The 23,911-nt window shown below is 41.9% G+C and overlaps 1 protein-coding gene across 3 annotated transcripts in view; it reads right to left on the reverse strand.

The window, feature by feature from the left end:
- Window positions 1–23,844, reverse strand: part of LOC119735613 (HAUS augmin-like complex subunit 5) — a 35,962-nt gene extending 12,118 nt beyond the window's left edge. For all 3 annotated transcript variants that reach the window (XM_038209385.1, XM_038209386.1, XM_038209383.1), the window contains exons 1-15: window positions 23,722–23,844; window positions 21,077–21,231; window positions 19,441–19,536; window positions 17,704–17,891; window positions 14,922–15,081; window positions 14,454–14,541; window positions 13,594–13,679; window positions 12,738–12,902; window positions 10,251–10,332; window positions 7,687–7,844; window positions 6,211–6,373; window positions 5,481–5,561; window positions 5,183–5,328; window positions 4,764–4,881; window positions 1,726–1,870 (exon numbers count right to left, since the gene is read on the reverse strand). In XM_038209385.1, the coding sequence (XP_038065313.1) occupies window positions 1,726–1,870; window positions 4,764–4,881; window positions 5,183–5,328; window positions 5,481–5,561; window positions 6,211–6,373; window positions 7,687–7,844; window positions 10,251–10,332; window positions 12,738–12,902; window positions 13,594–13,679; window positions 14,454–14,541; window positions 14,922–15,081; window positions 17,704–17,891; window positions 19,441–19,536; window positions 21,077–21,201 (1,801 nt within the window). In that variant the 5' untranslated portion in view covers window positions 21,202–21,231; window positions 23,722–23,844. The remainder of the gene's footprint in view (window positions 1–1,725; window positions 1,871–4,763; window positions 4,882–5,182; window positions 5,329–5,480; window positions 5,562–6,210; window positions 6,374–7,686; window positions 7,845–10,250; window positions 10,333–12,737; window positions 12,903–13,593; window positions 13,680–14,453; window positions 14,542–14,921; window positions 15,082–17,703; window positions 17,892–19,440; window positions 19,537–21,076; window positions 21,232–23,721) is intronic.
- Between the last annotated feature and the right edge of the window lie 67 nt (window positions 23,845–23,911).

The raw sequence follows: 23,911 nt of genomic DNA on the forward strand, positions 1-23,911 counted from the left end.
GTCGATTCGGGACAACTCAACTGTTTCTACAACGCAATCATTGAGAAAAAAATCACTTGGGTGGGACTCAAAGAATGTCAGACAACTCGACCGTTGAGACAACTCAACTCGAGACAGCTCGACCGTGGAGACAACTCAACCGTTGGGACAACTCCACCGTTGGGACAACTCGACCGTTGAGACAACTCAACTCGAGACAACTCGACCATTGAGACAACTCGACCGTTGAGACAACTCAACCATTGAGACAACTCGACCGTTGGGACAACTCGACCGTTGGGACAACTCGACCGTTGAGACAACGCAACCGTTGAAACAACTCGACCGTTAAGACAAGTCGATTCGGGACAACTCAACTGTTTCTACAACGCAATCATTGAGAAAAAAATCACTTGGGTGGGACTCAAAGAATGTCAAACAACTCGACCGTTGAGACAACTCAACTCGAGACAGCTCGACCGTGGAGACAACTCAACCGTTGGGACAACTCCACCGTTGGGACAACTCGACCGTTGAGACAACTCAACTCGAGACAACTCGACCATTGAGACAACTCGACCGTTGAGACAACTCAACCATTGAGACAACTCGACCGTTGGGACAACTCGACCGTTGAGACAACGCAACCGTTGAAACAACTCGACCGTTAAGACAAGTCGATTCGGGACAACTCAACTGTTTCTACAACGCAATCATTACCCAAAACCTACCCAATCTCGTATGTCCGCCCATCCCATGTGCCAATGAATGGGACAGCGCCATCATTTTCCTAAACTAAAAGAAGCCAACCCCGTCCAGCTACACCAGCCCCATTAACCCGGCCCAATCCGACCAAGCCAAGCAGGCTTCCCCCAACCCGTACCCCACCACCCGTGGCCGGCAAGGCAACAAAATCCCCACGGCCAAAAAAAACAACAAAACCTCGGCGTCTCCCCATCCTGTACTCGACCACCTGATCCAAACACGACAAAAAATCCCCGGTAGGGCCGTCCATGAATATTCCCCGAAAAATTGCGAGTAGACTTTTCTCAATGGGCGACTTATCTCAAAGGACGACTTGTCTTTCCATTTAACGCACATACGGTCGACTCAAACCCAATCACAAGGGACAACACTGTTTATGCAACACTGTTTATGTTTATTTTAATACGTCGGTGAAGGGCAAACCCCAATATTGAAATTACATCACCCCAACGCAAATTCCATCTTATGAATACTATGCAGACATGCTGACGTTAACGACTCTAAACTGCCAGGATTCACACAATTCTGTATCATAACTCAAGTCACTAGGTTTTGCAGATTGTGTGCATTGTCCTCGGGCACTTTATCGATGAAAGATCTCTGCATACATGTAACATCTTACGTTTTTCCCCCCATCTTTTCTTGTTTGTCTCTTATGTAGACCCGTTATGTAGCACCTTATAAGTGTATACAAGGTGCTGTGGCGCATATTGCAGCCACTGCCAGAAACACCGGGGCAAACCCCTTCTTTTAGCGATAAGTGTTACTGGGTTCTCTAACGCACATTACACAACACACGGGACCTACGGCTTTACGTCCCATCCGAAGGACAAAGCAATAATGGTAATGTGCTTTGCTCAAGAGAAAAAGCACCATGTTCCCACGGTCAGGATTCGAACCCATGTACCACGGCACACGAGTCGAACACCCTAACCATTGGACCACAGCACCCCACAGTGCAGAATACAGCTTTGCACTCACCTGATACATGCTGGATGGCCGTCAGGTCATCGCTGTGGGTCTCTGCCATGGAAGCATGGAGTAGATGCTGTGAGTCTAGTAGCGTCTGCACCGCTGCTATTTCACATTTCAGCTGGACGGCGAACGGCAGCAGATTCTCTGGAGCCTGTATGTAAAATGATGGAAGAAACGATCGTGAGCTTGCGGTTGAAAGAATATTTTCATTGAAGACGGATGAACACTTTACTGTGCACAGATGCAAGACGTTGTGTCCAGTGGATAATTTCAAATCTAAGTGGAGTGCCTTGTTGTCTGGTGCATAACGGTAGAACATTATTGCTTCTCCTCACCCAGGAGTAAAATTGGCTGAGAGTTTGAATTATCCAATTTCACCTACAGCAAACTCCGGCCAAGTCATCATATTGTAAGTCATATCATAAGTCGTATAACTCGTCATATCGCTTAAACCGGCCGTCTGACGAAAGTCCTGATCGTCACTAATGCAGTTCCATCGAAATTTTCATTCCTAAGTCGGCCTTTGTAAGTCACCATTTGGCCTATGTCGGTGTGTTACTTTCGGTCCCATTTCCTCACAACCACAAAAATTCCTCTGTATAAGTCGGCATCCAAAAAAATAATCCGCACCCCTGCCACGTGCATGATCGAAAAGGGGTTTCCCCAATACTGTGAGCACATCAATACAAACTACCCCCTCAAGTCCTGCAACGCATGCGCTCTGTCCATTTTGGGGGTCCCCTTATTGAATTCACAATACTCAAAACCGGTACCCCCTCTAGGCTCTAGTCCTGCACGCATGCGCTCTGTCCATTTTGGGGGTCCCCTTATTAAATTAAGATTACTCAAAACCAGTACCCCCTCTAGGCTCTAGTCCTGCACGCATGCGCTTTGTACATTTTGTGGGTCCCCTTTTTTAATGAACTTTACCACGCACGGCTGTGGTAAAGTGCGTACCGTACGCACGCATTAATTCGTAACTGTTCACGTACACATTTGCATATGTTTGTATGCAAACATTCACGTTCTGCAGCACAGTGTTAATGCTGGCCGGCCATCCTTACTTTGTACGCGTACAGGCATGACTTTCTGTGATCAATACCCCAGCCTGTATACGACAATAAACACTGTGGATAAATTTGCTGGAATCAACCATGGATGTAAAAATAAACCAGGGTATATTCAAGCCTGTGATCCCATAATGAGAGATTGTTTGTTGTATTGATCCAGATATAGATGTGCATAGGCCATTCAATGTATTTTTTTACTCCATGATTCAATTTATGTATATCATAAGATTTGAAGGTGTTATTTGTAGGCTAAATCCTGACTTATAACATCGCGTCATCATTGGAATCCCTCTTTCTCCTGACGACGGGCAGAGCATACTGTTCGAAACGTTGAGTCCCTCCGGTTCTTTTCAGAACCACACAACCTCACAAAAGAGATTTACTCACATGGTGTCACCGCAAACTTATCTTGTCTTATGTATATTAGTTGGCAAAATGACGACTTACAGCAGATGTCGGCATTCGCGTAAGTCGTCACAAATTCTCGGGTCCCGAGAGTGCCGACTTAGCAGGAGTTTACTGTACATGGCAGCATCAAGCTGTGTGTACCTACATGGAGGTGTGATGGTCATTGACCTGATGATCAGGAGTTGAGGTCCAACATTGGAAGTGATGAGCAATTTTTTAATAATTTGTTGTTAGTATTAAGGGAATAAATGTGTGCTCAGGAGGTTTTTATCACTCGTTTAATACCGCTTAGAGTCTGGGTGCTGATAATTACCCGAGCCGGAGGCGAGGGTAATTATCAGCACCCAGACTCTAAGCGGTATTAAACAGAGTGATAAATACCGACCGAGCACATATTTATTCCCATTCATAAATACCTTATCCGTAAAAAAAATCAAATAATTCGTTCAAAAAATCCCGATTTTGTTCAGCAAGTTCACTTCATGCTTTTTGAAACATCCCTCTAGCAAAATAATGGAGTGTTCAGCTGGGGAGTAAGATGTAAACAACCCTTTTATGGAGGTTGACGCGCGCGTAACATGTTCTGCGCGATGTCACGCAGAACACACCTGGGGCGTTGCGTTTTGAATTTAGAACTATAAAATTCTAACTCCCTGGTAGTGTTGCGCATGCCTACGTGAGGATTGTGAACGTTCAACCAATGAAACGGTAAGAGGCACTGGATATTTAGGAGTCCACATTTTATTGTGACACTGGAAAATTGTTTAAGACCCGCTAGCCATGTCTTTATCATCCGTTTAAGACCGGCCACGTGACGGGCTCTCGACCAATAGGAATAGCTAAACTGTCTGAGGTATTTATGAATAAGGGAATAAATATGTGTTTGGTTGGTTTAAACAAGTACGTTTTATAACCAGCTAAGGGGCCTGGTTGTGGATAATGCAGTCCTTCTGATTTGAGGCGTGCGATCACACCCCCACGCCATCGCACGCCTAAAAGCTTCCCGAGAAGTGCGAATAATTGCACGCCTGAATCACTCTGAACCGCACACCTTGCCATAGATTTACGGCATAATTAAACTTATTCATACATAATTTGTGAAAAAAAGTACGTTGGTGAAGAGAAAATGGCTTTACTGTAAAACAAGATGAATATGATAAACAAAAAACCCTGATTTTTAAGTCCCCGCTTGGACTGCAGAATCACACGCTAGAAAAATCACACGTCTACAAAAATCCAAGTGTGCTTTTTTCCACACACCTGTGATTTTCAAATCAGGAGGACTGATAATGGCCAGAGCCAAAGGCCTTTTTGTACAAAAAGTCAAAATAAGTCGAAAATTGACAACATTGCCACGATTTTGTTCAACAAAAAGTTTTACTTCATGTTTTGTAAAACATCCCTATGGCCATGTCTATGGTATGTGCCTGGCGCGCGTAGTGCTAAAAATCTTCTTATATGGACTGCGTAATGTGGCGCAGAATGCAGCAGTGCTGTACCGGCAGTTTAAAACTCAACCTATAGTAATGGGTAAACTGACTAAGGTATTTATGAATAGTTATTTACCTTGTACAGTGGATACCTCAGCAGTTGAAGGACTTCAATGATAGCCCCGCCCCCGCTGCTCTCTGATTGGCTGCTGAATCGGTTGATTGACAGCTGGTTCACTGGAACACTCTGCCCGCTGGATTAGAATCATAATGAAATAATAACACACATTGTTAACGACCTGCAACATTTTTTTCCCGCCCGTTTCGGAAATGGCCTGAGGCGCCCGCCGGACATCACGTTGGCAGCCATGTTTATTGCATGGCCTTATGGGATCCTTAGCCAAGTAATCGGCTCAGCGAGTCGGTTACTTGGGCCAGGCTCGAGTAAGCGCGAGAAGTCACGTGAGAGGTAAATTCGAACGCTGTCGAAATTGCACGAGTAAGCGCGGGGAAAGTAATAGAATGCACTCAATGAACACAACACCAGCAACACACCTGTCCAATGAGGTGAGGCGTAACAGATGCAGCGGCAGCTGGGCGAAACGCTCCACCTCCTCAGCTACCCCGTTCCTCATTTGGGTTGCCATGGCGACAGTGCCCGCCTCATGACTGCACAGCGTGGACTGCATGTACTTCAGATTCTGTCGGAGAATGACAACAAGAAATTGGCAAAGAGAACTGACATTGCAGAAAAGCAAACCTGTTGCTGAACTGAAAAACTGGCAAAGAAATCTAAAATGTTGTGGAAGATAGATGCTCATAACTGCAATTGTCAAAGCAATATTTTGTTCACCTCTCTCTGAAGAACCTCCAGTTTTTTCTTGGCCTCGGAGTTCTGCCGCACCAGCACTCGGATCAGGTCCTGCTTCTTTTCCTTTAAAATGTGAAAAACAAAGAAGACATTCAAATTCAAGTAAATTGAGTATGAGAAGTGATCAAATGTTACATCGAAGAAAAAAAAAATTCAATTCAGTCTTGAAGTTTTATATGTTTTTGTGTAAGTTTTTGTATACAAATTCAATGAGAATCATGGAAATTTATGTCTGAAAACAGATGAATATTAATCACCTGTACACACATTTCATTATTAGTATTTTTTTACATTGCAAATAGCGATCATTAACCCTCCTGCTGTCTGAACAGTCACAGAAAGTCAAAAATTAATCCCCTTTCCCTGCCATGCCTTTTACACAGGCTAGTCACCAACAGTCAGCTGTCAAGCGAGCACTGTGACTAGTCAAAGTCAATCAACAGACAAAAGTAGGCGAACAGTAGGCACAGCTGGCTTATATCAATCACCTACTGTCAAAGCACAACTGTATCAAGTTACAAAAACAGTCACAGCCAGTCAATCCTGCTTTATGTAGGCTGGGAGCTCTTAACTGTTGAAAACAGTCACTTGATTGATTTTGAAAGGACAACTTTGCACAGAATGTACGTTTACATAGAAGGGTTAAAGTTGAAATATGGCATTCAATGCAACGTGACTTTGATTGCCTCTTTTGCAGCCGCTTTTTACTCACAGTCAGCTTCTTGAAGTCTTGAATCTTCTGGTACTTGCTGTACAGACTGTCCTTCTCCTTGGACGCCTTGGAGGCAGACTCCTGGAGCTCCCTGCAGGAATCCCGGAGCTGCTCAAGAGCGGCTGTGGCGGAGACCAACTCCAACTCGGTAGTGAACAAGGTCCTGATAATTTATATTTTTTTCAAACAAGACAACATTAACCTTAAAGGCAGGCATGGTATGCAGTTCAATGAAGGATGATATAGCAGGATTTCTATTTAGTTAATTAAATGTAAGGTGTTCTAACAAAATTGTGAGGCGTTCTAGCAAGATGGAACTGGGCATAGGCTGAAGGGGAGAAAAATGGGGTGATTTTCTTTTTTAATTTTCAAATTTATTGATATTTGTTATCTCTGAAATGTCTACTACACATAGTTTAAAGAAAAAGCAGATTTTTGCAAAATGCTAAATTTTCAAGCCAACCTCTGATATACAGCCAAACGCCACAAATACTGATTTAGGGATTAGCGTGCTTAGCATGTTTTAGGAGGCGAGTCGAGGCAATCTTGACGCCTTAACCCGTCAGCCGTGCCTGTGTATAAAAACAGCCAGTACGTGTTAATTTTATCTCGTCCTCCGACGCGAACTTGTTCAGAAAAATACAATTGGCATCTTGTCAGTATTTTACTTTTTTTGACATGTCGATAAATGAAAACTTTAAACAGCCATAACTTGTTAACAGAATGTCCGATTGACGTGCAACAAACGGTAGTGCAAGGATAATTTTATTCTTTCCTAATACCCGCAAAACCTCATTTCGACCTGTGCCCAGTTCTGTCTGACTTTGCCAGAACGCCTCACAAATCTGACCGAACATTCTAGAAAGGAATCCACACCATAACACTTGACAGATTCTTGTCTTCCAGTTAAAGGTATAGTCCATCATTTCTAATTTGTGCATTTACTTCGTTTGAAGCAACAAAAGTGCTCAAGATCTAAAGAAGGGTGCTGAACAACTAACCTGATGAAGTTTCAGCTCAGCTTCAGCTGTGTATTTCGAGAAAAACAACATTCTAGGATCTCGATTTCAAATCAAAAGTTGCTGAATCATGTCTTGAATTGGGCCTGAACTCAGCGTCCGAGACACGTTCTCACACAGCCGATTGCAGCTACGCGATGTCGCGCACTCATCCGACTAATTATAGCAACCGCGCGTGCGTGTGCGTAGTGCCAATCCTTGCGCGTGCTTCGCCGAATAACAAAACAAACTACTAATTTGAATTTCCTACGGTGCTTCTTAAGAAGCACCGTTGGAAAGGCCTTATTTTGTTGATTTCTTCAAATTGACAGCTTGCCAGAAAGAATAATTTCACAGGGAGTTTAGTCCCCTTACAACCTTTCAACCAAGTATGTTTATCAACAATAATTACGCCAGTTACTTTTTGGATAGCTGCAAATGATGGACTCTGGCTTTAAGGGGTTCATATAGACCTTACCTTGCCATTTCTGAGGCGCCTGGGTTATCAGCTAGCAATGCCGCTAGTCGTCTGTGGACCTGGGAGACTAACTGAGCTAGTCTCTTGTCCAGCCGCCAGGCACTGTTCCTACTCTGCTCTGTGACCATGAATGTGCGCATGTGGGCCAACTGCTTCTCCTACAAAAACAAAAATATTGGACTAAGTCAATTTTGTTTTTTTTTCAAATCCCGATTGAAGTTATTACATAATTAGGAAAGTATGAATTGTATGCAACAATGGACAAGTTTGCGCAAGAACTATTGTTGACCAATGTTTAACTGTAGTTCGACTAAAGTGAGCCCAAACTCTGTCTAGTCGTTGATGGTTGACAACCCTAGTCGACTATTTGGAACCAGCCTACTGGGCCTGGTTACATCGCTGGTTACCAACAGCCGTGTGCATTCATAACGTACAGCAGGGTGCCAGGATCCAGAAGTTTTGCGATGACATTTTGAACGCTGCAGTGCTTGACTAGAGACGTTCGCATGTTGCTATTAGTGCGCAGGCGTAAGGTACGTCACAAATCAACCACTAGTCGACTAAGGCCCAAAAAAAAAAAATGGTGTGTTTACGGTAACGGTCTGAAAAAAACCCAGGTAGGTAGGTAGGGGAATAATTTTATTTTGTAATTTTTTTAAATTTCAATTCTACATGCTCGTGCGTTTTCTTTCCGAAAATATTTCTATAAAAACATTATTCAAGCATTCAAGATATTCAATCGATACATAAATTTTCATTCAAAATTAATTTGTACCGTCCATGCAGAGTTCTCCCCAGGATTTTTTCAAACCTGTGGGGGAAGTTTTGCTGTGATTCAACAACCTGCGAGTACATGTAATATTCAACGAACCCTTCCTTTGAAATTGGTTCAAGCATGCATGAGCCAGCGTGGTGTCTGTACAAATCAGTATGATAACTTCACTGATAGATAAAGGAACCACATTTCATTGTGAAGAAATTAGTTGGCTTGGTGCCGTGGCAAATAATTGAAAGTACTTGAAAATGTTTGAAATTTGTTCATTGAAAATGGTCAATATCAACCTTCCATATGGCAATAAAAAGTTTGAGGTCGGCAATTTGGTCGAAAAAATTCCAGGTCGGTCGGGTTATACCGTAAACACACCATTTTTTTTGTTTGGCCTAATGGTCCTTGCCCGAACATGCTCAATGCTGACAATCACGCACTACTGGAGGGTTGCTCATCAGATGAAGCATCATCCATCATTGATGGTCTTAAAGGGAAAATACAACATTTGCAAACATCAAAAAATAAAACTACCAGATCATTTTGAGATACCTTGCTGGACTGTTAGTGAATGACAGTGTAAAGCATCCTGTAAAATCATGGCAGCTGGTATGCTGTCATTTTCAAGAAAAATGGTATTTTCGTATCAATTTCCAACGCTGATCGGCCGATCAACGTTGGAAAACACTAGCTTTTTTCAAATACTGGCCCCAGTTGACCATCGCACTTGTTTGCAATCGATTACAAACCTATGAACGGGTACGAGCCAGCTAGACTGGTTCCCTGACCTTACAATTCCCCAATGTATGTAAACTGCTCTTATTATATGGAGTCAGGGAACCAGACTACAGGAAAATGATTGTATTTCTTTGTTTTTATAGCATTTTCAAACCCAAAACCTCAAAAAAAGTCAGTGTAACTATATTTGCTATATATTTCCAACCCTCCAATGCCATCCATTTCTGAAAATTACAGTAAAAGCAAATGATGTATATTCCCTTTAAAAGTAACATTCTGATGAGAATTCATTTCAATAAAGGTAAGTTATGAAATACAGTGAAAATTTGATAATTCAAGCCTCAAGGGAACAGGTTCAAAATTTGACTTAAGCAGAGTTTTGAGTTAAGCAGGGTTGTATATCATTGTTATACTACTGAAGGGAATGGATTCTTTGTTTGACTTGACAGTTGTTTTGAGTTATCAGAGTTTGACTTATTGAGATTTCACTGTTACAGTAACTCCATTATGTTTTGAAGTTTTCTGGCCAATTTTCATATGAATACTTCATATATACTTGTACACTTAGAAAAAGTGAGGTGTACTCATAAAATCAACTAAATGTATTTGTTTATTCAAACATTTATTCAATTTCACGTATCTGTATGCATTGTAACGGGGTTCGACTTAAGTAGCCCGCTAGCCAAATGCTAGTCAAAACAGCAGCGGGCTAGTCAAACTATTCCTTAAGTAGCCCGGCTGGCGAGTCAAAAACTTATTGGGATATGGCAAAGATGAAAGGACAGGAAGAAACAAATCATTAAATTCAGAAAGCAAACCTGTATCAATTTGTGTCTGATTGTATTAACTGTTTAGGGTTAAATTATTAGATCTGTTTATTAAAATCGCTGAAAAGATTGCCTCAGGATACACAATACTGCACATTGTTGTTTATGAGACACTCCATAAAAGAAAAACATGCAGGCTGGTGAAAATGCCTGCGGGCTAGTTAGGAGTCTGTTTCAGTAGCCAAGCTGGCTAGTGAACAAAAAGAATTAAGGTCGAACCCTGTTTACCGTACCTCTATGATTTGATGGACACTCAGCATGAGGTCAGGTGCAGTGGCAGCATCTTCCAGTAGACCGCTGCTACCGTGCTGAAACCTGGCAACCAATACACAAAAACATATAGATAAGGAAATCGCCCAACACAATGCAGACTATACTTTTTTGGTCTCATTACCCCTGATATAAAAAGTTCATTTAGTTATTCCTGTTGTGTGAACAGAAAGGAGAGGAGTACTTGTAAAATGTCTTGCTTATTTAAAAGACAAACATCACACCTTTTTAAACCTTGGATGAATTCAAACCATAGAGCAATATTAAATTATAGATATTAAACTCCTCATTCTTACGAGGGGATATACTTTGAAGCCGTCCTGGTCGCAGACATTTTGAACTCATGTGCTTGTTTGTGGAACATAACAAAATTAGCAGGAATTTTGAAAGTGTACTCTAAATGCAACATGCAAGTGAAACATACGCAAACAACTTAAGCGGTTAAAAAAACGTCACGGCAAAAATCATCTGCCAATATGCACACAGGTTTGTGTCTTGTTTGTGCAGAGCAAAATGAAACGCTCATTTACTGATTGTGCATTTTGGTTTTGAGCGTATTGCCTTTGATAACGCACCTGTATAGAATACAAATACAGATATGCAAATAGCCCTACTAAATTTTGAGTTTTCCAGGTTTGTGCACAAAGATGGATGCGCGCAGCAGGCTTCATTTGTACGGCGAGTTAGCACTCTAGTAAGAAAATATAGCTCTATGGAACCTACGCAAAAACAGCAAGGAAACCACCCAACACAATGCAGAGTGGTTAGTCCTTAACTTTTGCCTCATTACCCCTGATAAGTTCATTTAGTTATTCCTGTCATGTGAACAGAAAGGAGTGCTTGTTGTAAACTCTCTTGCTTAAGGACACAGTACATGCTTTTATACCTGGATTGATTCAAGGTGAAAGATCGGAAGACACGGCCGTAAGAGAGATACCAACATGACAATTCAGTATTCGTCGCGATCGTGCAACAAGGTTGTATCTCCTAAAAAGGGCAGTACATGAAATTCAAGTTTCAGAATGTCCAAAGGTCGTATCTCACTTAAAATAACCCGGATCTACACACAAAGTTAATGGACGTCGAGATACGACCTTGTTGCATAGAGCGTATTCATGCGAGTTACGACTTTGTTGCTGAATGGAATTACCACCTTCTTGCACTGACGCGACGTATTGAACTAAAACCACTGTCAGCACTGTCCTTACAACATCACAGATCACAATTCCATCACAAGTCATCTTGTCCTGAGTCAAGTTACAAGCTATTCAAATGATCTTTGACAAATCGTCAGCGACACTACGAACTGACACTCGGTGGTGCGTGAGCGCCCAGCAAGCGCGCGTACTTTACAGAACCGCGTAATTTTTAAGTTTTCACGAACTGACATCCAAGTACTACATTCGAGTACTCTGTACATTTTAGTTTTCACAAACTGAAATTTGTCTCAATTTCACCACTTCAAAAGATTTAACCCTCCGACGCAGAAAGCCCATTTACTAACACACTTACAGTAAGGGGTCCCCCGGGGACCCAAATATTTAGCGCCACGGTTTGAGGTTACACAACACTGTATCCAAATGAACACAATCTTGCCATGTCTGTGGACTAAGGGGTGACTGCTCTATGTTCCGACACCCCTATGTTCCGACAACCTAGATTGTGTTACTCCCGGTTAGGGTTAGGGTTAGGGTTAGGGTTAGGAATATGTGCAGTCGGAACATAGGGGTGTCTGAACAGGTGTGTTGTATACATAGTCTGTGGTCAAGCCGCGCACTGTCTACCCGCAAGTGACCTTGTTTGTGCACGTGTATATGGTGGGTCCCCGGGTGGGCAGAAATTGCGTCGGTCCTTAGCCCAGGTTGTCAGGCTCAGATATGCCTGACCCGGGGTCACACACTAAAGGTGACTGCATATATCCGTAGTGGGTGTCTCTGGCTAGGATTAGATGGAAGATCACCAGAATTGGTTTGAAATTTTTTTTTAATTAAGGTAATCCAAATTGGGTCCCCAAAAGGGCGAGTTTCTGCGTCGGAAATTAAATGTTTCTGTAACCCCACAAGTATACCGATGGAGTAAATTTGCGTCAAACCTTTCAAAGCGTTTTTATCTGAACTATTTTCTGCCACATGCTTGCGTTTTAGTTCAAGAAAACCAAATTATGATATTACACCTCAGTCTAGGAAGTGCGCGCACACAGCTGCATATCAGTTTGTGAAACCAAAATTATTGATTACGCAGTTTTCACAAACAGAAAGCACACAGCGCGTGCGTGTCAGTTTGTGAAAACGGTGACGAATTGTACTCCTCAGTTCTTGATCACACCCTGTTACTTGTGACAGGACTTGTGAACTGATAAGAGATTTACTTGTGACCGAACTTGTGACTGGACTTGTGATGGACTCTCTACTACAGCATTGTAGCAATGAGGCCAATGAAAAGATACAGACCTCAGCTGCTCAGCATCTTTCTTCAGGTCGATGTTGTTTGTGGTCTGTCGTAGCGACAGGGCGGATTCCTCGCCGATGACGGCCAGTGATCGGACAACTTGATCAGCTGGGTGATCTGCCAGCACATGCTCGATGCTCGCCCATATCCTGTTCTGTTTCTCGGTCCTGAGAGGTGATAAGAGGTATTGACACTTGGGTACGAAAATAAACATCTTTAACAGATTAAAATTTTTCAGTATGCGATTAATTTTGAGCCCGAAATCTTGGCTCGTCTATTGTAGTGGGTGGCATTTTATTCATTGAGCCCATATTTAGGCTCATCTTCTCCAGTGGGTGCCATTTTTAGCCCATAGATTGGCATGCAGGGTTGTTTGATTTAAATCATTGTTTCAACTAACAATTTAAATCAGTGGAAAACAAGTGATTAAAAAAATCAAAAGGGCAATTCCACGGTTACTCACGTTACATTTTTGATGTACTTTTGAGTTTCCTTGGGCTGTAATTACCTTACTGAAAAGGTTTAATAACTGTTCGCCCCATGGTAGACCTACCTAAGCACCAAAAATGACATCCAGAAAAATGTATTATGTATGATAAACAAGACGCACAAAATCGGTTACTCACGTTACGAAAATGTAACTGTGGAATTACCCAAAAGCATGTATAAGTTAAAAAAAAAGTACATGATACGCTCGTAGATAAGAGCTTTTAAAGAATTTTAACTCAATTTTTTTATACACTAATGTATCATTCCATCCAGTATGCTCTCCTGGTAGTTGTTCTGGTTGGCTACACTGTTATCAACTTCCCAATGTGTGGTGCAAGCAAACGGTTGGTGAAAAGACCAACAACTCACAAAGCTTTGGAGTCCGAGCCGAAGTCCCCCTTCAGTAGCTGATTGAGGAACGATGCAACCTCTGAGCTCGACTCACGAACAACTTTCTAAGGAAAAAGAAGGAAAATAGTGGTGGGTGGAATCGGAGATTTCAAAATCCAGTTATCCTAATTGTTTTCAAACCAAATAACGTTATCTGATTTCATCGGAAGTTCCCATCCAGCTCACAGTCATACCAACAAAAAGTGACGGGTGAGGTGCCGCATGAAATGCCCTCCCAATGACTGGGTATAGTTTGCAGGATTTACTGCCTATTTGGACTTTACAAAAAAGCAAGTGAATGCAGTTACAATCAGAGACCATGGAGCAAATTTGGGGATGTTCCAGTTGTTTTCTTTAGCCTGTTGTCACAAAACAATTGAACACTTAATTTTAAGGTTGGTTTCGAATATTCGGTATCCAAATTTGAAACCGGATAGTGAAATTCAAACCGAATTAAAAAAAATCTGGATTTAAATCCCACCACTATACTAACAAATACTTACAAAATTGTGGTGCCATTGCATTTTTCGTGGCGGAATAAATTTGAGATTTGTACATTATTTCAAATCCTAGTCCTCATCATATCTGATTGTGTTTCACTTCAAATTTGAAAAGTCCTCTCTTGGATTTTTTTGCAGTGCTGTTTTATACGCTCCTTAGAAAAAAAATAAGGAGCACGGAAGGAACGCCTGCGCGAGCATTCTCCTCAAGAATGACGCCTTCATTGTCACAACTGTGGATCTCAAAGTGTAAAACTCTACCGAAAACTTCTCAAGCAGAAAATGTTCCTCTCTGGCAGTGAATGGGTTAAAATGTTGTGACATTTGCCCAAACCTTACCGTGCATGCAGACTCCAGCCCTGGTGAGGATGTGCCGTTGGTTTGTGATGATCCTTGCTTGCTGAACAACAATGACTGGCCGTGCCCACTATTGGAAAAGAAAAAACCCACAAACAATCAAAAAAACAAGAAGAAGAACTTTTAGAAAAATCAGAAGAACTTTTAGAAAAATGCTTAGCATGAATTTAGGGATGTGAAAGATGTACAAACTTTGTGTTTCAATTTAAACAAAACAATAATTTCTTAAGATGATTGCCTGAAAAGGCTTGAAAAGACACCCTTGGCTTGAAAAGGCAAAATTGTCAAATTTAGGCTGCATCTGATAACACACACACACACAAACAAAACTTGTTCAGTAGTGCCCTCTCAATCGTATTATTACAAATACTGGAACTCCTCTATCTCTAACCCTGCCAGATGCTACAAAGTGCATCAGGTGGAAAAGTCTGGTGCACTTTTTTTGGTTACCTTTTCAGTTCTTTGTAGCGGTTCAGCTTTCCCGCTATGCGTTTTGTGTACTCCTCGTATCTGGCCGTGTTAGCCTTGCACTCGGCAGAATGCGCCCCCAGCAACGTCTGCTTGTGCTGGAGGTCTGATATCTCAGAACAGGACGTCTGGTACTCTTGTTCTGTGAAAAAATACAACATAAAAAAAAAGGAAAAAACAATGAGCAAAACTGTAAGTTCATTACCAAATCAAGCACTATCCTTACAAAGGGGACAGTGTTCGCAAGTTTTAAAGACAACAAAATAAGTTGATTTTTCTAACCCTCATTTCAGACAGGCATTTAAGAGTTGCACCCAAACCAAAATATTTTTAGAGCGACTTGAGTCGACCCCAAAAAGGACTGGTTTCAGACGGGTGACCATTATGTACATACAACACCTGAATAAATCCCCGTCATCTGATCGGTGGATCGTTGATCACTTGTCATTGAATTAATCGTACCAACCCACTGCGCGCGCGTGGCGCGCAGCGCACAGTGCAATGGAAGTTCTATTGCACGCTGAATGGAACTTCCATTGCACGGTGTCACTGCTGCTGGTGGTGGCGCTGTTTTAAATTGAGATAAATTCAATATGATTGTTCTCAACCTGTTGAACAGTTTGCATTAATATAAATAGTTAAACAGTTTTTAACCTGGATAAAGTGGCTATTAAAAGTCAACCAATCAGATGACAATGATTTTTTTCAGGTGTAAAGATATAAAACAAATAATGAATGTTTCACGTTCGTGCGATGGAAAGAATAATTTCATTCGGTGACAGATGAAATGTTCCATTCCACTCGGCTTCGCCTCTCGCCTCTGGAACATTTCATCTGTCACCTCATGAAATTATTCTTACCATTGCATTCACAAACATTCATTATTTGTATACTAATTTTCCATTGACTAGACTGTGAAGTCATTTTGAATGGCTGTATGTCAACAGCCACGATTTTTCACAGTGTCGTTCCTTGTTTTAAACGTCAAATTGAATTCTAAACTTCGGAAAAATTTTGTTTGACATAACTCTGTTATGCTAGGGCTGTGCTGAATAAACCGAAAAAAATTGAATATACGAAGGAATTCTTGCGCCGGGTGGTATAAATCAAATTAGGTTTTGCCCTTCACCGACGCTTTCATATCTATTCTGGTTTTGTTGTATTCCATCACAACTCTAAATCTTCACTAGTTCTCACGAGTCAATCACAAGTCACCCTGTCCCGATTAAGTCAGAAGAAAATGAACAACGACAAAGGCATATTTTTTTTGGTTCCTGTTCATCATCCCTGTCACTCGTTTCCGGATTTACTTGAACTTACTCGGACTTTCTAAATTACTCGTAACAGACTCGACTTTATTCACCTCTTGCAACTACAACACTTCTGTTGCTCTACATGTACATAAATACATCTACTGGTCATAGGATTGAATTTGCATCAGGATGATGTAAATCAATATTAGGTTTTGCCCTTCACCGACGTTTTTAAACACTGTATACTCAGTGTGTTACCTCCCGAGTGAAAGTTGGAAAAAAATCACTCGGGTGGGACTCGAACCCACGACCTCCTGCTTTCTAGTGCAGATGTCTTACCACTCGACCACCGAGCTAACGGGATCGGTTGGCCGGTTCGAATCTGATGTGCATAGCAGCGGGTACCGCATAAACTATCATAAGATGGAATTCTTGCGCCGGGGTGATATAAATCAAATTAGGTTTTGCCCTTCACCGAATTTGATGAATATACGAATATTTGAATATTCGATCATCCATTGAATGCCCAAATACAATTGTTTTCAATTCAAATATTCGAAAAAAAAGTGAGGGATCTTGAGGAGATGATTAAAAAGGTCCACGAGGTTGTTTTTATTTGCATGCTTTGAATTTGTCAACTTTGCCACACTTTTGTTGAAAGCCACTTTACACAGATAATTTGAGGCTTTCATGAGGAATATTCGCTGAAATTTCTTCCTTAAAATCTGTAGACCACCTTGGCGCAGCCTGACGAAGAGAGGAGCAGAGCTCGCCGAGCAGCGTGACAGAGCTGCAGCTGTAAACAAACGCACAGCAAGGAAAGCCAGAGCAGCCAGCACGTCAGCCCAGCCACCCACCGCCCCAAAATGCAAGACCTGTGGCAGAGAGTTCCGCGCCCAAATAGGACTCATCAGCCACCTCCGGACACACTTGAGCAGCAGTTGAAGTTGTGGTCATCATCAACATCGATGGACAAACATCATCATTGTATAAAGCTCTTTGTCAATCTTCGATAGACGTAGGTGCAGATGCAAGCAATTCCCAATTGGCAGTCAGGGCCAAGTTCGCGCAAGGACTATAGTTGACCAATGGTTAACTAACGTTTGCCCAAACTCTGTCTAGTCAACGGTGGTTGACTACGCTAGTCGACTATTTGGAACCAGCCTACTGGGGTTGGTTGCTTCGCTGGTAACCAATAGCCGCGCGCATTCATAACGCTAGCAGAGAGCCAGGATCCAGAAGTTTTGCGATGACATTTTGACCAGCATTTGACTAGAGACGTTCGCACGTTGCTATCAGTGCGCAGGTGTAAGGTACTTCACAACTCAACCACTAGTCGACTAATGGTCCTTGCCCGATCTTGGCCTTAGTTAGGTTGACCATGTCAAACTTGATCAGCGCAACTCAAACATTTGAATGTTTGACCAATTCCAAGTTTGAACAACTGAATACTCAACAAATTAAAAATGCACAGCATTGTGGTAGGCCAGTAAGAAACAGGTGTCACGTACCTGCAGATAAGATTTCAGACTCCAGTCTTCCCAGATCCTTGCCCAGGCGCTTGACGTCCGCCTTGGTTCCCTCCAGCTGGGACCGCAACCCCCTCTGCCTCTCCAATAACTCCGCCCTCTCCTGGGAGTACTTGGTGTCTCCTTTGTACTTCACTTTATACCCGCTCCCTGATCTGTGCCGGGCTTGGCTGAGAAAGTTTTCCATTTGTCAAGGAAAGTTTTGACAGTTTGACCCATCATCGTAAAATTAGCCTGAAGCTGGTTACAGGTCACATGTGTGACCCAATAGTGGAATTAGACAAAAATACTGCTTGGACGATAATTGCCAAGCACAATAATGAAGCAGCAATTAAATAATGATGCAGCAATATTGAAGTATCACATGTGGTTCAAATGCACCAGTTAACATAACAAAATTGTTCATAAGATGGAATTATTCATAAGATGGAATTTTGTATCGGGGTGATGTCAATCAATATTATGTTTTTGCCCTTCACCAACGTATAAACACTGTATACTCAGTGTGTTACCTCCCGAATGAAAATCGCTCCGGTGGGACTCAAACCCACGACCTCCTGCTTTCTAGAGCAGACGTCCCATTTTTCGACCACCGAGCTTGTGGGATCGGTTGGCTGGTTCGAATCTGATGTACATGTAGCAGCGGGTACCGCAATTAAACTATTCATAAGATGGAATTTTGTGTCGGGGTGATGTAAATCAATTGGTTTAGACCAATAAGGTCCACATTAATGGTCATTTAATTAATGTCTGATGTCGGACCGTGATTTCGTCTGGTCGACTCACTCTAAGCCAAGCTGGATCCTGTTCTGCATTTTCCGAGCCTTCTACCAGGCTGAAAATGTCAAACATTGACCAATTTTAGGATTGTCAAGTTGAATTCCAGAATTTCCTCAATTACTTCAGGAACAAGTGGCCTGAGGTTTTCAGTGAAATTTGGCTATCGTCTGAAACCACTATAATACAAGGTAGCCTCGTATCTTCAGCAAAAGCCACAGTCCACTTAAATCTCAATCCAGTCAATTCAGGCGATTCGCAATGCAGTGCGCCACCAAGAGTTTGCCACGGAGAGTTCATTTTTCCCAGTGCATTGTGGGAGACGGTTGACAAATTCGCAGCGCAGGACATTTTAGATTGTTAGTTTTTTCCGGCCAGTAGTTTCGTAAGCGTATGATTTGAGTATGTTTGTCCTTTTCTTTTCTTTTTATCAATATGGTGCTTTTTTGTAAGGCCGCAGAACCTATGCCCCAATCAATACAAATTAGCTGAAGTTGTCTACTGACACTCGTTCAAATGGGTCGTGTTTTGTCGATCTTGGTGGCGCACTGCATTATTAGCCTATTTGAGATACGGTGGACACAATACGAGGGCGCTATTTGGTCCTGGTAAGTACAAAACAGTTTACACAAATCAAACAGCACCCTCCTATTGACCAATTGCGGTAGAATCGCGTTAGAATCGCGTCAACGCAGCTTGTGAAATATTGTCCAATTGCATGATATACGAATGGATGCAGAACGCTCAAAATCTGAGACAAACAAAACTTAGCTTACAAAAATTCCATATAGGGTTGTCTTATTGGGCGTGGCTAACTCAAAAATGGCGATAGGTCAATTGTGTCTACCATAACTCAAATAGGCTAATAAGTACTTTGCAGCAGTTTTATTCACCAATCGACTTGTCTTGTTTTATCTAATTTAAACTATGGACAAAGGATACAGTGCTAGGTTTCCCTTGACCTTCCTTGCCGTTTGGGCCGAGTGAACCCTTGCATTCACAAACTCCCAGATATCAAGCAGACCGCCTCTGCAAATCCTACAAAAAAACGAAGAGAGAAAGAGATTACAATGTAACAGTAGATATTCTAAAACAATTAGCAGTGGTCAGTCGAGTCCAAGGGCAAATTAGGCAAACTCAACAAGTAGGGCAAGGTTTCAATGTACAAAATGCATGCAGACCAAAACCGTTAAAAACAAACCTGGAAGTGGACCGCGTAGACGGAACGAAATGGCTACAAACAGAAGAAAAGAGAAAGACGAAACAGAAAGGCGAAACAGCTACGACTGACAGGGCTGACTATTAACAAAAATATAGGCCTAAGGGTCCGTAGTGAATTTTGAAATATCGAGTGATGAGCTTGTGCCAGAGGCCAGAATGGTAGTAATGCCCAAATGATCATGGTAATTATGTTGTGCACTGAAAGTTGTAAATTAACAATTGGATTGCAGTTTTCTGAATAGTTTTCTTCACCGATCTTGTTTTGACCAATTCTGCCATTGACCGGACCCAGGTGCGGGATTGTTTTTCACGCACCTCGATGCCAGACGGGTTCAGGCCGTCATCTGCGGGTAGCACACCCTGATATTTCCGGCCTCGCTCGCTGCGAGCGGGTCACTGACAGATATTTCCGCCCTCGTCTGTTGCATGCATATCCGTCATCCATACCAAATTTTGCAAAACCTTTGCATGTATGCACGTCATCTGACGTGAACTGGTAAAAAGCACCGTAGTTTCACATCAGCAATATCTAAAAGCCACTTTCGGTGCATGCACACAATGATATGGGGCATGGGTCATTCGGCATAATCAAATGCTCATCGAAGGCGCACGACGCTTGCGTGTTGATTACAAGCAGCATGGGCGTCCGTGTAATGTCATCGAGTATCATCACTTTGTCGATTTAAATCCCAAATGACCTTTGACCTGGGCTACATGTACGTCATCGAGGTACCGAACTGGCTTATTATGAGTACCTCTTTACCAAACTGACGAGTCTTTTTAAATCCATAACAAGTCAAATCACAAGTCACATCACAAGTCACATCACAAGTCACATCACAAGTCACATCACAAGTCAAATCACAAGTCAAATCACAAGTCAAATCACAAGTCAAATCACAAGTCATATCACAAGTCAAATCACAAGTCAAATCACAAGTCATATCACAAGTCAAATCACAAGTCAAATGACAAGTCAAATCACAAGTCATATCACAAGTCAAATCACAAGTCAAATCACAAGTCAAATGACAAGTCAAATGACAAGTCATATCACAAGTCAAATCACAAGTCAAATCACAAGTCAAATCACAAGTCAAATCACAAGTCAAATCACAAGTCATATCACAAGTCAAATCACAAGTCAAATCACAAGTCAAATCACAAGTCAAATCACAAGTCAAATCACAAGTCAAGTCAGGTCACAGCTACGGGATTAACAATGACAGAGACATGTCTTTGTCACAATTTATTTCGATAGCTGGTGACGCGACAGCAGACTACATGGTGACTTTTTCATTAGCTTGTGATGTCTTGGACACAACTTCTGCCTCCAATTCCCCTGACACCTCCTCACCCTCTCAGTTCCTGCGGTGTTGGCATGGGAGCATTGACGTGCCGGCCCTGGGGCACAAAGTTCATCTCCGTCGTTGCCCATTTGTGGAGGAGGGCCGCCACGTCACTGCGTTTGTCTGACATCATCAAAAGCTGCTCATCAGACACGGACGATTTCTACAAATGGGAAGAAAAGCAAAACTCCTTCTCATAAAATGAAGAAGTATAAGGCCAAAAAAAAAGTCTCCGGTTTCTGGTATGGAGCTCGCCCCAAAAGTGGTGCGGCGACCCGGCTTTTTGTTTTTTTACCTGTTTTTTTTTTTTGGCTTCAAATGTCGGCTGATGACTGCAAATGGTGCCCGACTAAACTTAGTGCAAATATATGGGAGTCCAGAGAGGCCACATAAAGCTTATTCTCGATCATAACCCCATCTAAAAACACGTTAAAATTGTGCAGCAGCAGGATTCCAGTCAAACCAGTGAGTTTGGCGGTTTTGAGACATCATCTTGTATTGAAAAAAAAAACCTTTTCATTTTGCCGACGCGCATGGCTACGGCGACGCGCGCGCATACCAGAAACCGGAGACTTTTTTGTTTTGGCCTAAAGGATTTGTTTTTTACACCATCCACTTCTGCCTGTTTCCTCTCCACCTTCTCCTAGACATGCTAATTGGGATGCTAGAATTTTTTTTTTTCGAATTTCGGATGCTACCAATGTAGTCAAACTTAATCCAAATTTCTAAAAAAGGAGTTCTAGCGCCCAAATTAGTGGGTCTACCCTCCTCCCACACACACACACACATAAATAGGGGAAAAATGTCGCATTTCCTAACAAAATTGGAAATATCGTTTCGGTTTGCGGTGACACCATGTGGTAATAACTACTGCTTAGAAGATATTTAGTTCTGAAAACTCTTGTCCTGCTTATTATCAACTTTCGCTAAGTAGTTTTTGTTCTGATACGAACAGTCCTGCTTTAAGTTCTAAAAGAACTTCTCTTTGGTCTCAACATTTTGACTAGCCTGCTCTGGTCATCGTCAGGAGACGGACGGGAAATTGGACATGTTTCTCACTCAGTCTCAAATTCGTGGCTTTTCAACTTCTTTTGTAAATGACTGACCTTCACTGAGATGCCGTGATGAGAACAGTCACGACAGTGTCATGATGCAACGTTCTTTCTGTATTGGCTAATTACAAAATTGAAATTTCTGTCTTTTCAACTTCTTTTCAACTTTTGCGACCTGCACTTGGCTCCATGGCTTGAGTATTTCCAGCTGACATGTTAATTCACATTGTGAATATTATCAGCTGGAGTTACTCAAGCTCATTTTTAATACATGTAGGTTTCATTTTATTTAGCAGGAATAAAAAACACACAAGTACATTTGTATTTTAGGCAAGTCCAAGCTTGAGTAACTCCAGCTGACATGCTCATATTCATTCACATGAATGAGCATGTCAGCTGGAGTTACTCAAGCTAGGCGAGTCCAAGAACTAAAAAGTGGATTTTCGTTCTCTTATAAACTAGGCCTATATAGACTAATTAATAGGAAGGGAAGTATACATTTATACTAATAGGAAGGGGGTCCTAAACTACACAATTACCCCCTACACTGTAGGGGGTAATTGTGTAGTTTACAGTACTACACGATCGTCGCCCACATCATTGTGTATGATAAGAACTGCACAGACATAGTCCGAAAATTTGGGACTCTCAATACTGCAGTATACTGTGTATGAGAGTCCCAAAACTTAAGTTATCCATATCGTGCAAAAGTTTGTGCTGCATAATAAAACCAGTGTGAATCAAATGTGCAAGCTTCTTACTCACTACAGTTTCTTCAATAATCCCCAAAACTTCTGCCCTGCAAAGTTGCTGTTGTGAGCATTGCATCACCAAAAATTCAGCGTTTAATTCTAATTGTGCAGGGAGTTATCGAAATCCAAACGCAAAACATCACGTTGATGTGTACTGCAATGCATTGTGCAAAAAGACTCCTCAGCTAAAACATTTTCATCGTGTAGATAAAACAGTGGCCTCTTGTTGATCTGAGTGAATGCAGAATGTTTCATTTTTTAACAGAGGGCGCGGGCGCTATGTTCATTTGGCCATCGATTAAAAAACAAGTAAGCTGCAAGGCTCTTCCTACACCTACCCAGAATACCTTGGGAATCACACCACCATTTCTAAAGCATGGAGAATGACGTGGATCATTGGATGGTTTTTGAACTGTCAAAAACTGGCCTTAAAATTGGATTTCAGGTCTCAAATTTCGCAGAAGACATGCTTGCAACTATAGCATTTTGATGTTTGTGTTGTGTGGACATTAATTAGCCGAATGGTGAGTAAACAAATGTCAGTAGTAATTTTGCACGTTTTTATGCACTCATGGTCCCAGTCTGGAGGTTACTAAGAGTAACGACCCCCCCCCCCCCCGTAAAGTTGTGTACGAGAAAAATGCTCAAAACGATAACATTTTAAATTAGAAATGAGACTGACAGTGACAATGACCTGATGACTGACACAGTGACAATGAGTGAGAGGAGAGAAATTAGAAAATGAGGTTAAAAAATATATGATGAAAAAAAGTGGTGAAAGGGCGCAACATTCTAGTAGTAAACGGTCCTTTCAAGTCCAGGCATTATTCCTTGATGTATGATACATACCTCAGAATTCAATTAATTATGTGAAATGGAAAAAATGAGATTTCCGTGAGCGGGTCACGCTTCGATGCTTCGGGTCGGGAGCCACTTATGAAGTTACCGCGTAACTAACTTGCCCACTTGAGGGCGCGCTCGCTACGAGTAGACCCGAAAGGCAAAACACCCCTACTTAACACAATAGTCTGATTCATTT

The sequence above is a fragment of the Patiria miniata genome, unplaced genomic scaffold (genome assembly GCF_015706575.1).
Source record: "Patiria miniata isolate m_02_andy unplaced genomic scaffold, ASM1570657v1 HiC_scaffold_29, whole genome shotgun sequence".
In the NCBI taxonomy this organism is placed as follows: domain Eukaryota; kingdom Metazoa; phylum Echinodermata; class Asteroidea; order Valvatida; family Asterinidae; genus Patiria; species Patiria miniata.